The sequence below is a fragment of the Echeneis naucrates genome, chromosome 24 (genome assembly GCF_900963305.1).
Source record: "Echeneis naucrates chromosome 24, fEcheNa1.1, whole genome shotgun sequence".
NCBI classification, from domain to species: Eukaryota; Metazoa; Chordata; class Actinopteri; order Carangiformes; family Echeneidae; genus Echeneis; species Echeneis naucrates.
Genome location: NC_042534.1, coordinates 4120766 through 4136937, shown reverse-complemented (window position 1 = coordinate 4136937; position 16172 = coordinate 4120766). Strand labels below are relative to the sequence as shown.

The following is a 16172-nucleotide window of genomic DNA, read 5'->3' as shown; positions in this document are numbered from 1 at the left end:
ACTGTTTTATAACTGAACCCATAGGCCAGTCATTTTGCCTCATCACTTGCAGTTCTGTTAGAGCTAAAAATGACACGTGATCAAGCACATAAAAACTTTTGGTGCTCTGAGTTCCCATCCTTACTGTTCTAGCTCTGACTCACCGTCTAGGCCCACTTCCTCTGAACTAAATCACGTAGGCTGACTTTAAGCAATTGACACATAAAGAACTGAGCTCCGTGCTGCTAACATTAGTCAAGCAGAAAAGATCACTGCCATTTATCCTTTACATACACAGAAGAGGTGCTGCTGCTTTGTAACTGTGTGTGTGTTTACTAACACTGAGAATGGAGAGATATTTTGTTTAGCATGTTGCTGCTACGTGCAATCATGTAATCATACACAGTAATCACAAACACAAATTTGAGGGAGCCACTTACATTAGCTCAGCAGAGACCCTGCTGGTAATCTTGTTTACGCTGAACAGCTCAACAACAGATAAAAAAGACATGAGTTGGACTGTGATTGGTCCTAAAAATAGCTCAGCTCCAAGAGATTTTGTCACTACGTCCCAACAGAGTGTCTTAACAGGTACAAGGAATCGTTGTCCTGACCTTTCCACAAACAACATGAAACCACAGATGTAGAAGATTAAAGCATTTCCTTTCTTTGTTAAGCAATTCAAAATGAGCAAAGACAACCTCAACATTCATGGTTTTTCATCCTGTCTAATTTCTTATGAATAAAATGCCTAACTAAAAGAGTTATATCGACAAAAAGACCAAGAGTGGCACCTAAAGTGCCACAGACACATATTTGATGTTGCTTTGTGCTGTTTTATGGTCTCTGGTGTTTGGAGCTTTTTCTTTAGTAAACAGATGCTAGAGAGTATATTTTAAGTATCCATTTCTATTCATAGCACTCACTGATATTCATATGATTGTGGAATAAGACTGTCAGTGTTTAAGAAATTTCATATTCATGAAAAATTCCAGAGCAATCTCCATCTCTGGAACATATCAAGGGATTACCTATGTGAATTATGTATGGTGAGCAGGAGAGAGGCCAGTGAACAGGAGAATCAATGTTAATGGTCTACCATGAGTGCTTCACTTTGGTAATATGTCTGATTACAGATTTCAGTTCATACGTTGATGCTCCAAAATTCTGCAGTTCATTATCTAGGTTGTTTTGTAGTATTTTAATTGTTATGTCTTCTAGGTACGTCTCATTATTTTTATTTATATTCAATTTCCTTTGCAATATCCTTTGTTTTCTGCCACTTTAATCTCCTTTCTTGCCTGATCAGGATCCAGAGAATCTGCTGAAAAAGAGCAGAGCAAAAATATCTTGGAGCTTTAATTTTCCGGTTACTTCTCTTATTAAAGAAGGCACTAAAACCTTTCATTGCTCAACACAGGTTGCTTGCGATGGCTGATTTTCAGCCTAAAGTGAATTAAAAATGCTGAAAAACTTTTGCCAATATATTATTATTGACTTAGACACAGGCATACCAAAACCCTCTGAATGATAATTAATATATTTTAGTTATCCTGTCTTGTGGTGAGTATAAATGATATGGAGACTGACGAGTTGGCTTTTATTGAAATATTTTCTATAACTTTATGGGTACCTCAGGAAGAGTAGCTACTGTTACAATAGAGGCTAGGGACGTCTAATGGCTCTAACAAAATTTTATTCATTAAAAGAAAGCAAATACCAAGTGCTATACACCATTTGAGCTGTGAGTCAGCATTAATGCTAAAAGGAAGTTGTCATGTTGAAAATGCATAGCTACGACTGCACCTAAAAATAAACTAAATAACTAAGGCTGCCTCATTCAGAGTTGGATATTCCATTACATGAAAAAAAAAAAGAAAGTTTGTTTGGATGCGTTTGTCGATGCAGACTCCTTCTGATTGTAGATCCGGAGAAGATTACGTCACACAGTTCACATGTCTGAGTTTAACCAAGCCAGTTGAAAATAGTCAAAGTGGTGAATTCTAGAGAACTCTGTCTGTGTCAACTGACTGGCCATTTTGAAGGTGTAGGTGCATCATGGGTAATTGAAAGAAATTTGTGGTTGCACATTTTTCCCAACATAATGTACCAATTGTCATAAACATGGCCAATATAGATTCTGTCTATTGATATACTTACTCACAGTACAGCCTTCTGTGTTATTCTACGTACTATACCGGACAAGATTTGGATTGCACACATACACAGGCATATACATGTATGCAGTACAGTGAGCATGTGGGCTGGTGATCTGAGGACAAACTTCCTTGGTATTGGTAGGCAGTGTATGAGTGTTTTGGATGTAGAACGTGAGCATGATACCAACCCCCTCTGGGCTTAACGTGAATCATGTGTGTTACATAAGAGAAAGACAGAGAACAGAGACTGAGAGATGAGCCACTGGAGAGAAACGTGCCCTCCCCTTGGCCATCTGTCTCTCTTTCTGCCCCCTTTTCTCAAGTTCATACACACATTAATTTATTTATGCCATTAAAGAAAGAAAATCAATTAACACTTTCAAAACATCCAAGACGCCCCCTCACACCCTTAAACACACATGCGCACATTTAGTCAATCACACATACATAGTCCGCCTGTTCTCTGTGGCAAGGACATCTGGCAGACTTCACAAGCTGGCTAAGTGTGGAGAGGGTGAGTGTGTGTGGAGGTAGTGTGTGTTTGTGTGAGGGGGGATGGTGGCTGGAATATTGGAGGGCTGACGTGAAAGGAAAGCTGGCACAACCGAAGGAGTTCAACGAGTACAAGCCATCAGTGCTGTACTCCTAAAGAAACAATTGCCTCAGTTTACTTTAACTTCCATGTGCGAACCAAGCTCAACCAATAAGTTTTATCTTTAACCTTGATACCTCACCTTTAACGATCATAAATGTGTTGCAGGGTAATAACCAGAGACAGCTCGCTGCGCTTAAAGCTCTCATGCAAAATGCTAAATGACATGGCTGATTAAAACCTTATGACACCAATGTGACCACAGACAACATCATCTCCCTTTCACTCAATAGCAGAGGAAAGCTGTTGTGACTCATTAGAACGGTGAATGGATTCACAGAGTGGGTGGGATCCCGCACTCAGCTGCCACACAGCAACAGAGGCAACCTGACCAACCCAAGGGTAAAAGAGACGAGTTTAATCTGACTGACCTGCCAGATGAGGGAAAAAATAACCTCAATCAATTTACAACAGATGGGTGAAGATGGTGGCTTAGGCAATGTGTATCAAGTGGGTGTAGAAAGAGAGTGAGCGAGAGTGTGTGTTGGTGTGTGCGTGTTTCTCCGTCTTACCTGATGCGTGACCATGAGGGAGCAGGGTGAAGAGGAGGAGAAGCACGGAGGCAGCCAGCCTGTGGGCTAGAGAGGAGGAGGAGGAAAAAGAAGAGGACGATAGGGCTCTCGTCTGAAACGCTACCATTCCATCGCACATCTTTTCCTCTGCTGACCAGTGAGACTCCTCTATGGCTTAACCTGTCCAGGCCACATAGCGGAGGGACAGAGAGAGGAGGGGGAGGAGGGACATGGATTACTATCAACATTCAGCGAGGATTACGTAACCAAAAGTAACACAGAGAGACAGGAGGGAATAGAGATAGACCTTTTAAGACAGGGAGGGAGACAGAGTGACAGGACAAAAAGCCTCCCTGTGTGGCATCAACTGAAGAGTTAGTCTACTGATGATAACAGTAACTTAATGATTCAGTGTGTACATCCTGTTCTTGCGTGTTAGCCCCTCAAAATAATTAGACCAACCCCATGAGAGACAGAAAAGACAACAACAACAACAAAATCATAATTGCTTCCTAAAATCCAGTAGTGGCAACAAAATTTCCCTGATCTCCTTTCAATCCCCACTTTTGTCTTTGCCACAGAATCTAACTAAATGAATTAGACTCTGCTGTAGGTGATGTAACAGGTAAACACATCCCTGCTGCTGATGAGATACAAGCATTACGAGAGACAGAGGTGAAAATTGTGTAAAAGAGTCAGCGATAAAAGAAAAAAAACAGTGATTACAACTGCAGCATTCAGAAAAAACACTACTGTTGAGAAAAGGGGTGCGACCAAAGATCTGGATTTTTGTAGTTTCATCATAAAACAAGAAAAAAGTGTTGTCATCAGCATTGTTTATTTACCAATTATTGGAAATTTGTCTGGGCATTTATAAATGCAAACACATTCGACCAAATATTCTTCAATTGCAGTTCTTGAAGAGTCCTGACAAAGCACAGTCATTTACAACTGAATGTTAAACAGATGCTATTACAAGGTCTGCTCAGCCGTGATTCTTCACTGCCATATGCTGACGATTGGTATCTGAGACAGAGTTTGACAGACAAATTGTATGAAGATAACTGCATGAGGTGCTTTCTGAATTTCCTGTATTGTAACCACTCATATGGCCAAACATACTGTAGGAATTGATGACGGATGTAAAGTGTGTCTCATAACCAATATCAGTCTATTAAGCTTCTGTTTTGTTCCTTGCACCACTTACATTTTTTTCTGTAAGCACTGAATAAGTGGTGTCTGTAATTATACAACATCTAATGTGCTAATGTAAACTCAAATGCTCTAGTGTTCCCAAAACAGCTGGACAACAGCAGAGAGGACAGTGATTGCGAGACACCATTAAAACAGCAGCAGTGGATTAAAAACATAGCCACATGAAAACAGAGAACCCCCCCCCGCCGAATCTTACTGTGGCACCAACTTTGCGAAGTTCCCAAAACTATTTGTTGTTTGATTGTGGGGACACAACAAGATGCAGGCTGTCATTACATAAATGAGAGGCAGGTGCACACTGCACTGTGTATGTGTCTTCAGAGAAACTGGGATAAAGTAGCACGAGCTGTATTTTGTGGGGAACAAGCCGGCAGACAGGCAGAACATCCTCAAGAGAGGGCAGAGGGCCCATTATACATTCAGAAGGATGCTGAGCTAATGGCTACAGTAATTGCATGGCTGCAGTTAGTAAGCATCGAATTTGATTGTAGATCTGCTGCGTATCCACCAGAACTGCCACATATACCATCAGGAGCAGCTATGAAGAGGAAAGTAGAAGTAAATGAACCCACATTGCTGACCAGTAGCAACCACACTGCATGCGAGGAGAAGAAACCCAGTGGGCTGCACTGAAACCATGGCCTGAATGGGTGGACAATAATGAAATAATAAAATTCTGTTTTCAAAACAAACAGTTGACTACGTTTGTGGTGACAACGTCTAGCCAAATCTGTACTGAGATTCTTAATATGCTGCAATTCAACTTCAGTGAGTTTTATGCAACTGCTGGTGCATCCACATGTCTTTTGTTAGGCTGGACTTCAAATTGCCAAAGATCAAGATAATTGGCAGAAAATTTCCAACACGCGCAAACAGCTCCCTACTGCCTGCCACCTTTCATATGCATACCTGCATGCGGTGCCGGCCAGTGGGAGAGAGTGACGTAAGTCGGTTTTGGCAGGACAGTTTGGTTACTGCATTGAGCCAAAGGGCAGCCAGTCAAAAACACAAGCAGGGGATCTGTGCCAGCCATTTGATCCACAGACGCTTCATCATTTGTCCGTGTTGGGATCAGAGCACTGCTGCTGAGGCCTGGGTTACAGATAGGCTTTCCATTAACTCGTCTTACAAAAATGAAGGACAAACAGAAGTCAAAGACAGGGCAATAAAACGTGTATTGTTCAAAGGCACTTGCCGGGATGTAAATAACCACTTGGGATGGCATTTATAATGCAGGACTGACCTCCTAGGAAAGCTGAGGGCAGAGTATTGAACGGCCAGTACGTTCACAAAGTGAAAACTTAAGCAGAATTAGCTTAATTGCTTTCACACAAGAACATCTGAGAAAGTCATTAACGCCGTGCTAAGGTATCCCACAAAATGCAGCATTCCAATTATTTAGAACAAGATAGCTTGGACCCTTAGAGGAACACTTTGTGACGATGCAGTGGCTTTATGTTCATGTGTTTAACTGGTTAATAACACAGTGAGTACTTTGATGGTACTTTTTAAATGATAGCTGTGTGGGTTTCCTGTGTGACACCAAATCTGGTGAGCTTCCTGGAACAAAGTTTTTCACCAAGCCATGCAAACACTTCCTGCTCACAGCTGCATAAAGCCAAGTAACATAAGTCTACAAATAATCACAATTCAGGGCATGTAATGGCATCAACCTACATACAGTCAAAGACAGCTGCTGTCAGTGTCATTCAAGCGATTATTGCAGCATGAATAGACTACTTTCTATTTCCACAAAACAGGGTTTATATTTTTCAAGTATTACTATTACTATTCTGAGCTCTGAGCAGCACGTGTGGCTTGTTCCAGCTCAGTTAAGACAAGACTAACAACTATGTTCATATGGATGAATAAAGCATGATTTACAATCTCTAATCCAAAGCACTTTGTTGTATTTGCAGGATACAGAGGACCGGCATAATTAAGAGGAAAATTTTGCTGCAACTAGAAAATAATTCCTATGAAGTATTCTATTTTAAAAGCTCTGTTGAAATAATAAAAAAATAAGATGAACTGTTGCAATTTTGAAATTCCTTATTCTAGATGTTCTGTTTTTGTACTGAGTAATTTCTCAACCAACAAAGGAGAAGGCATCACTTGTTCAAAATATTAATCAATAATGAAAATAATCATGAAGCAATGCAAAGCCATTCGATTGTTTTTGTAGACCATGTTTCCAACCACTATGTTCAGAAAGTTGAGTTTGAAAGGATTAATACTTTTCATCTGCCACCTGGGGAAAAAAAATATGCATCTCCCCACTTCAGACACCAGAGAGACAACCACCCAGCCAGCAGGCTGCTACTGCAGTTTCCCAGCTGCCCGGGGCTTCTGGAATGCAAAGGGAGCCAAGGAGAGCAGCAGCACAGGCATGTGTCCGGGAACAGAGAGCACTCAGTGTGCCAAAGAAACAGCCAAGAGGAGATTTCCACCCAATAGGCCCCAATGCTACTGCTGCTAGTGGAGCCTGTCTGGGGCTGTGAAGAGAGCCCAAAGATGGGACTCTGCATAGCAGTGCTGAAAAGAGCCTTTGTTATGAAGCATTTTGTAGTGTTAAGCTTAACAGGGCCTGAGCATCCCTTTATACTTCCTTAAGGACCGGTACACATAAACAGAAAAACAGAACACAGAAAATAAGAGATAAAGAAGAAATGACACAAGAGCTGAGAATCAAGATGAAACAAGACAATAAAAAGGCAAATTGCACTAAACACCGAACACTGAACATGAGGGAAACAATGTCATATGTTATATTGACAGTGGTGAAATGTAGAAAAATCTGAAAGTGGGACTGAAGCCAAATAGCGTTCTTATCTCTGCTCACAAGATGTTTTCTCTAAATTATGTTGTCAAATAGCAAAAGCCTCTGAATGCCTGACCGGTAATCATAAAACTCCCAGTGCCTTCACACAATTTATTTTAAATTGAGGGACATTAAAGCTGCGTGGGGCTCTGCTGGTTGAAATTGAAAGCATGTAAAATTTGTGCAAACTAAAAGGGTCATTCCAAACAATGTAAGTCAAATGAGTGATTGTGTGTGTATATATATATATATATATATACATACATACATACACACACATATATACACATATACACACATACATACTTAAACTCTGAAATTTGAATCAAGCCAAAAAAATGGCCTGCAAAAGATGTATTGGTTATTGTTGAACCCTTGAATACTGTAAGAAACGGAAACTCGCAGATATAATCGTAAAAGCATTGTAACAATATACACCATAACATAACATACTACTGAGATTAAAAAACACACAGCCTGATTTTCAAAGGACAATATGCAACAATGACTCGGTGCAAACTGTATGTTAACTGGCCAATGAACATTGCATTGCTCAAAGAAGTTACTAAGGAGCATGACAATGTCCAGAGGGAGTAGAGACTGAATTTTCATCAGTGACAATTCATTCATTTAAAAAAATATCCCTTGGAAGGATAATATGAATGAAATTTTGAATCATGGTAAATTATGTACTGCTATATAGTATCAGTTACTGGAATTTGGTAATGGATGGCACAGGACTGTATTTAATTACCCTGACGTGTCAGAGTAATTAATTGACTCAAAAATAGTTTAAAGTACCATGAAACAGGGAGTGCCATAAGGTGATACACAGCCCTGCAATGATTAGTCACTTGTATTGTTAATCAGATGAAAATGATTTGATAATAATTTTGATAACTGAATAATCATTTAGGTCACCTTTCAAGAAAAATACCAACCATTTTTCCAGATCTACCATGTGATCATTCAATTAATCAAAGAGATAAATGGCAGATCAATCTTAAATGAAAACACATTTTAGCCATGGCACCATATACCAGATACAACAGGACAATGGGTCTATATGATATAAGCAAATGTGACAGATTTATCATGTTCTCCATACCAACTCTAATAACAACATGTTGTAGACAGGATCACAGCCCTGAAGTTACCATTCGTATTGGGAATATAAAACCACCATACTTCCTTAACAACATGTCTTTTCTCAAAATATACGGTTGACGGTGAACACTCTTGCTTTTGGACTTTCCTGTCTTTTGCAATGGGAAGTATCCCTAACCCAGCAGGGACCAAAGTGGGCGAGGGGGGAAACTTTTGGAACAAAAGCGTGGGAGTGGGAAATTACAGAATTGCAAATATCTGAGTAAAAAGACCCCCAAAACTCATCAAAACATCAGTGTGACTCTAACAGACGTGGCCAAATGTCTTCCATAGAGCCTCTTAAAGCAGAGTCACACGCTTAGACACGTGCAACTGTACTGCGAGCTATTTAAACAAAGAGTGTGGTGGGCTGCCAACACACACACACACACACACACCGACAGACAAAAACAAAGACAAAACCTAAAGCCACCTCTTACAATAAAGTAACAACTACCCATCCAGCTGCTGCAGCTTCATTGTGTAATGTGTTTATTGTTCCAGGTGGACAGATGTTTCTCTAACTGTGCCATCAACACACCTACTGCGATTATCATTCACATGACCACAATATAACAATACAGTAACGCTACAGCTGGTACACACAAGACAGGACCGACGAGCTCCCGAAGCCGGATTTCTGTTTCATTGTTTTTAGAAAACACTGCCAAATATACACACATATATATATATATTTATTCAAATCGTTAAAAAAAAACACACACACACAAAAAACCCCGCATATTCAAACTAAATAGACAAAATATAGCGTTTAGCTGAACGTTAACGGCTATTAACGACTGTCAATGTTAGCTTCATCAACAACAGCCAACAACAAAACTGACAACTCGCTATTTCCCCCGATAAGTTATTCATCGTTGCGACATTTTATTTAGTTGTTTTGTGTGTTTTTTTTTTTTAAATATATATATATTTTGGTTTGTTTAGCATTGTGAACTGAACCTGAACGGTCGACGAGCAGAGAAGGAGATCTGGTGGCGGTGGCCTGTCGGTGCTTAGCTTAGCGGAAATATAACACACACACACACACACACACAAAAAAAAACAACAAAAAAAAAACTGACAAGACTCACCAACGTAAAGGTTACCAGCAGCGAGCCGCTCCCCTCTCTCCGGTTCACATCCGAGGCATTAAAAGCCGTTTAGACGGAGACACCACAAAGGGGGGACTGCTGGTTCTGGTCGTCGGCCGTGTCGTTGTTAGCCCGTCGGCTCCTTCGGCTCTTTATTTTAGGTGAGCGGAAACTGACGCTCTACCAGCTGCCTCGCTCTCGCGCGGTCTCCATGGCTACCTCGTTAAAAAAGGGGGGCGGAGCCAAATCTGTCAAGCACAAAAGACCCCACCTCCCTAACCGAGGTTCGCCTTCACAATAAGAGCTTTTTTTTTTTGTTGTTGTTTGCTTGTTTTTTATGGTAGGGAGACAAAAGAATACCTAAAATGTGTTTTATTGTCAGGTACATGTAAACAAACAAGGAATTTGACTCCAGTTTTTCAATCTTGGATAAGGGAAAGACAAAAAAGAAACTAAGAAAAAATATATATAATAATATATATATATATATATATATATATAATTTTTTATTTATTTATTTATTTATTTATTTATTACAATTTTTATGTGGCATATTATATCGTACAACAAGAAGAAAAAAATGTAGACAAGCATGTACCAGTGAGGAAGCTTGTGAGCAGACAGGGACAGCCAACCAACCTTAGTATACAGTGTGCAGTGATGTGTTTGTAAGTTGTAACCAGTCAGCACTGTACACAGTATCCAGCGATATGTAATGAGGTTGCACAAGCATTCATCTACAGCACATCTCCATAGTCCAACAATTGCAAAAATGTTGCAGCAACAACCTCTTTTTTTTAGAAATAAAAGAAAAACATGATTTGTGTCTGAAATAGAAACCTAACCTTAATTATAGTTTCTTGGTCAGATTTTAAATGTGAGTTTGAAAGTCAAACAGTCATTTAAAATGAAACCCATTTAGGAGTAGAGATAAATCTCAATTTTAACTCCCTGAGATGTGCAAAAAACATGACAATGGGCTTTTTCTTTTGATTCAGTAGAAATGATCATTTTTGTTTACTCAAGTGCAGGAGTTGGGCTTTCATTTCCTTAAAAGCAATTAGCAGAAAGTCCACTGCCTTCTACAAAGTAACTTTGGATGCCATGTTAGACTTTACTGGGCTGTTCTAAAATAGGGTCAAAGTTGGCAATAAAAAATAAAAAAAGACTGTTTCTATATTATAGTAATAGATCTACATGTGAATACTTGCATGGAATTTCATAATATAATACTCAGCATGGTTCTACATTTACACTGCGCCCTGGCAAATGAAAGATATAGCAGAATAAGTGTGTGGAAAATTTTATTTCACAAACTCAGTGAAGAGAAAGGGGAGTGAAACCACAGTTTACTGTTAATTATAACCATGCAAAACATAATGCGTCACATCAAAAGACGCAGTCTCTGCAGCTCATTTTTTCAATCCCTGACAACTTCCTGTATGCTGGGAATTGCAAGTATTAGCAAACATACGTCTTACAGTGCTACTGCCCTTACTAAATAGTACATTGGGTCAGGAAACAAGCTGTTATCAGGAAAGGGAAGTTGACACACCAACGACCGTCTCTCACCATATCTTGAAAGGTTTGTTGATTCTGTGTCCTTTAACTCTGAGTGCTTGTTAAACCACTTCCACTTTCACTTTCTCCAGTTCCACTTAAATTTGGCTCCCTCCCTGCTCTCCTCTTACACCCGTGTCCTGTCTTAATATACCCTCATTGGTGATGACAGATTAATTTCCTTGCTCATCTCTCATGCAAGAAATCTCTAATAAAAGATCTGCAGGTCCAGGCACTTGCCAACCAGTGAATAATTGAATAAAACTACATCTTAACACCCTAATATACCACAGAGCCCTGGAAAGACAGAGCAGATTAAATCTGTAGATAAACCAGAGGTAGCAGAGTCCAGTGTCTTTCCACTGTGCAGTGCTTCATTCACAGACGAATGTCTATTTTTTTTACCTTTAAATTGTAATTCACTGTTAATGTTCTGCATCCACGAATGCATTCTTCAAAAAACGTGTTCAGATAACAATATTAAATTAAATTAAATTTGTTTCATATGAGGAAGGCTTGTTTACAGCTCAAGCATTTCAGTCACCAATGCACCAGTGCTGACATCTAGTGGATGCATCGAGTTCCTACCCATATAAATATTTAAACTCCATAATTCATGATTAAGATAGAATATTTTTATTCAACTTTTTAGCATAGCATATATTTAAAAATTATGTCTTTTAAATTGATATTTTTGACAAATTATTTGTATAAAAGATACAGCAGAAGAACCGCCCCCCCCCCCTTTCTGGCGAAAAGTGGTCTCGCCCAGTTGCTTCCTATTTGGTATGGTCTGATCTTGAACGCAATAAACTATATTTCTGCAAAGATCACGTTTTTCCACAGGTATGGTCACTTTTCAGCTAGTACGATGGTACATTTAAACAGGCTTTAACAACACGACCCATAATTATTGTTCGTTTTTGTCCTTTGTTGGTAATTTGGTGCGAAACCGAGGCGCAAAAACAAAAACAAAGACAGCAATGCGTGCCGAAACTTGACCAAAGCAGCCAATTGTTTTGTCTGTTTAATGTAAACTTCAGGCCAACGTCGTGTTTTAGCTCAAACAGTGATCTGTGTTGGCTGACCTTTCACCCAGTCCAGCATTGCTTTGCCTCTGAATGACCTTCCACCAACACCACAACATTTCCCAGGTAGCTACAGAAGTTTGCTGCCCACAAAATGTTGTCCATCTGTTCCTACAGTTCAAACTGTGCGGGTGAATGGCGGCCACTTTGCATTTAGCCTGTATGTAAATGAAGACAGGTTGCTGAGCTGCTCCCTGGATGGGTGTGCACAGCCCTGATAATGGTTTTAGTGATCAGGAGCAGCTGTTCATGCTGCTTTTCCCATCAGGCTGTTGTGAGGGTGCAGAGCAGAACATAAAAACCAGGAGCAGTGACCTTTACTGTGGCACTGGTGCCCCACAGGTTGGTCTGAGAGTTTCTGGATTTTCATGCACAACAGATTCAGACTGATTGTTGCATTTTTTATTTTTTATTTTTTTTGGGGGGGGGTGGAAGTTAAAACAATACATTATCAGGTTTTGCTGTTAATGCATTGATTATAAGCAAACAGAATAATGTGTATGTAGAATGGCCAAGTGTATTTTTATTAGGGTTATATTATGGGTTATTGAATGTGTGAAAAAGTTTCTAGTAAAAAAATTAATACAGATTTTTTTACTCACTGAAGTGCTATAAATTTGGCCATTAACATTTGGGTAATAATATTTGTGTAACATCAAAAAATGTGTAAATATTTCAATTGTGAGAAGATTGCTCAATATAAAACCACACTGCTTTTCAATGAGACACTTTGAATCGTGCTGAGGCACTTTTTTCCATAAAATCTGTGATGTTGACTCAGATTTTTGGTTGTCTCGGTAGACGCTGTGACCAAAGGCTGTACCAACAAGACTGAAATCAAGGGAACAGACATTCAGGCCATTTCAGCGAGTCACTGTTGCCATCTTGAAAAATTAAATGGCTTCCAAGGTCCAGCTGAAAATTCTCCCCAGCGTTCGTTGCTTGTTTGACAAAGCAGTGCAACTAAAAGTACAAGGACTGGCTCCCTTCAAAGCGATAGAATTAAGGTCGAAGTTGGTTGATGACAGAGGGGTGATTTTCAAGGCCTCCGCCCAGTATAAAGCAGATAAAACTGGCCAGGTGGATGTCTCCCGAGCACCTTCTCTGGGGGGAAGTTACACTGGAGTGGAGCCCATGGGTTTGTTTTGGTCCATGGCACCGGTAACTCCAGACAGTAAGGTCCTGAAGAAGAATGTGCTCAGCCCAACTGTGGTGGAGATATCAGCAATGTGCGGGGAGACTGGTGAGCTGCTAAGCTCCGAGATCAATGAGAGAGGATTCATGACAGAAGGCATGAAGAGAATACCTGTGCAAGAGGGTCGGATACGAGGAGTTCTCTTCATACCACCAGGTGAGTTGTGTTGAATTTGGCAAAGCGTTTAGAAGTACAGAGATGGTGCTTAAATCAAGGTGGGGGTTTTTTTTGTTGGTTTTTTTTTTGTCTTTAGGAAAGGGTCCCTTCCCTGGAATTGTGGATTTGTACACTTTAGGTGGAGGTCTGAGTGAACCCAGAGCGAGCCTTTTGGCAGGGAAAGGTTTCGTTGTCCTGGCACTGGCATATTATGGATACCAGGACTTACCAAAGAACCCTAAAAACCTGGATTTGGAGTATTTTGAAGACGCTGTAACATATTTGAGGAAGCAGCCAGAGGCAAGTACTAAAAATGTGAATGTTAAATGTTCAAATAATCATACATGTAATATCATGGCCTATTTTGTGTGATATTTACTTTGCTGGCTAAAATCTTATTATGAAAACAACATCCAGTTCCTTCAAAACAAATGAAATGAGAAATGACTTGGGTTCATATTTGTACCTGCTGTCTCAGTGTTGCCATCCACTGGCTTGTGATTGCACAAACTGTCTATGGCTGAACGTCTTTAGGTGAAAAGATTTAATTGACAATGTAAATGACAGATTAAGTGTTAATGGACATCACTGTTATGATAAAAGTATATTTTAATCTATAATTAAGAATGAAGACGTGCTGGCATGGCTGCCCCTGCTTATTAGCACAATGCCTTTCTGTGCAGGTCAAAGGTCCTACGATCGGGGTCATATCGATTTCTCACAGTGGAGCGTTGGCTTTGTCGATGGCATCTTACCTCTCAGGGATCTCAGCAACCGTCTGCATTAATAGCTGCAATGCAAACACTGTCATTCCTCTACACTACAAAGATATTGTAATGCCTCCGCTCTCCCCCGTCATAAAGAAGGTTAGAATCACAGAGTCCGGGCTTGTTGATATTCGTGACGCCTTGCCCGATCCTACCTTGGAGGAGAACAGGGCCTCTTTGATTCCCATTGAGCGTGCCAGCTGCCAGTTTCTGTTTGCAGTCTCTGAAGATGACCACAACTGGAACAGCGCTTTCTGTGCACAACAGGCGGCCACAATCCTGAAAAATAATGGCAAAGAATCATTTCAGGTTGTTACTTATCCTAAAGCTGGGCACTTTCTGGAGGTCCCTCACATGCCTTATTGTCCATCTGGGTTTCATGCAGCAGTGGGGAGAGCTGTGGTGTTTGGTGGAGAGCCAAAAGCCCACTCAGAGGCTCAGCTGGACCTGTGGGAAAGAGTCCAGGAGTTCTTCAAGAGACACTTGGCCAACAAGAGCACTTGTTAGCAAGCAATACTGAATTAAGTGTTCCAAGCGTCCCGCAAATAGCCTTGAATTTCTCATCAACTAATTTTCCAAAGCACCATTAAATGAGACCGTATTAGCACTCTTATGGTACCATTTTTATTAATTTTTCTTTTTCTTTTTACCAACACATGAAATTCTGCTTAAATGCAAAAAAGATCACACAGCTCAAAAGTCATTTATGCATTTTACTAAGGCAACAGAGTGACACATGTAAATGCATCCCAGTCAACAGTATTTGCATTATCATCGTGCCTTTATGCAATGATGTAACACCATGTCTGTATAATGTCTTATACATCATGGACTATATAGTGAGTCTCATACTGTGTGAGTGGATATCATCATTAATCAGCAGCGATAACGGATCTGTATAATAACACTTCCCACATGCTATATTATCATTCTAAGAGTACTGGTGATAAAAGTTTAATTACTTGCTGTGAAAGGGTTAGATAATAATTATATGGTTGGCGTCATATTGCTAGCATGCAGTTGTTATTTTTTGTGTTTGTAGAAGGTGTATAGATTTTCAGAGCACCGATTAATCTAAAATACTTTGAACAAAATGAGAGATCATCTCATGTTCATCAGAAGAGTGAAGCATATTTTATCCTTTGGAAAATTAACATTTTTGATTGATTATTGGTGTATTTTACATAACAATTAATGTTATCAATAAACAAAATTAGGTTTAATCCTTTTTGCCTGGCTCTATAGATGTTAAATCAAAGCACTGAATGTTAGTCGCAGAAACTGCCTCACTAAAGTACAGAGCCTCTAAAGTCTTGTGTGATTATGGTGAAATCCCTGCTGCGACATTTTTAGGAATGAAAATTAGTCAAATGATCATAAATTGCATTGACAACTCGTTGGTTGTGATGAATTGCAGTTGTGGACTGACCCACTAAGCTGTTGTATGAGCCGGTTAGTCATTACTTGTGCAAATGATGGCATCTAGTGGCAGCTCAGCCTTTCTGCAGTTTGCCCTGATATTTGTTAAGTCTAACAAAGAGATGTGTGTAGTCACACGCAGCTGTAATTGTGAAAACAGGAGGAAGAGGAGGAGAAAATTCATGATTAAAGACTTTGAAACGAAACCGGAAAACCATATGTGGTCTATTTCAGTGTCGGAGCTCAGAAACTTTACACAGAGGCTGATGAATTTGAGTGAAAACTGAATTTAAAAAATGTTTTCAATGGGAAAACATGAAATGTGTTTTATCCCCACGCTGCTTTATTATGACACATGATCCCACAGAGATACGGATATAAAAACACACACCTGACCCCGGCCATTCTT

At 39.9% G+C, this 16172-nt stretch overlaps 2 protein-coding genes across 5 annotated transcripts in view; one reads left to right on the top strand and one right to left on the bottom strand.

The window, feature by feature from the left end:
• susd6 (sushi domain containing 6) overlaps positions 1-9793 on the bottom strand; it is a 29727-nt gene extending 19934 nt beyond the window's left edge. The window contains exons 1-2 of one of the 3 annotated variants that reach the window (XM_029496979.1): positions 9579-9793; positions 3303-3482 (exon numbers count right to left, since the gene is read on the bottom strand). In XM_029496979.1, coding sequence (XP_029352839.1) covers positions 3303-3441 — 139 coding nt within the window. In that variant the 5' untranslated portion in view covers positions 3442-3482; positions 9579-9793. The remainder of the gene's footprint in view (positions 1-3302; positions 3483-9578) is intronic. The other 2 variants (XM_029496977.1, XM_029496978.1) reach the window with 2 other exon arrangements.
• Positions 9794-11909: 2116 nt separating this feature from the next.
• acot20 (acyl-CoA thioesterase 20) lies at positions 11910-15963 on the top strand. 2 transcript variants are annotated; one of them, XM_029496629.1, is made up of 4 exons: positions 11910-11984; positions 13028-13577; positions 13675-13877; positions 14261-15963. In XM_029496629.1, exons 2-4 carry the CDS (start codon positions 13124-13126, stop codon positions 14849-14851), a joined length of 1248 nt encoding a protein of 415 aa, XP_029352489.1. In that variant the 5' UTR covers positions 11910-11984; positions 13028-13123; the 3' UTR covers positions 14852-15963. The 2 variants fall into 2 exon arrangements, with proteins under 2 accessions (XP_029352489.1, XP_029352490.1); XM_029496630.1 differs by lacking the exon at positions 11910-11984 and adding an exon at positions 12499-12568.
• Positions 15964-16172: the final 209 nt, after the last annotated feature.

Bases quoted from the DNA above. Each gene is read 5' to 3' on its own strand.
- acot20 (XM_029496629.1), top strand. From the start codon at position 13,124: ATGGCTTCCAAGGTCCAGCTGAAAATTCTCCCCAGCGTTCGTTGCTTG. The intron at 13,578-13,674 runs GTGAGTTGTGTT...TTTTGTCTTTAG, and splicing joins AGTTCTCTTCATACCACCAG to GAAAGGGTCCCTTCCCTGGA. The intron at 13,878-14,260 runs GCAAGTACTAAA...CTTTCTGTGCAG, and splicing joins ATTTGAGGAAGCAGCCAGAG to GTCAAAGGTCCTACGATCGG.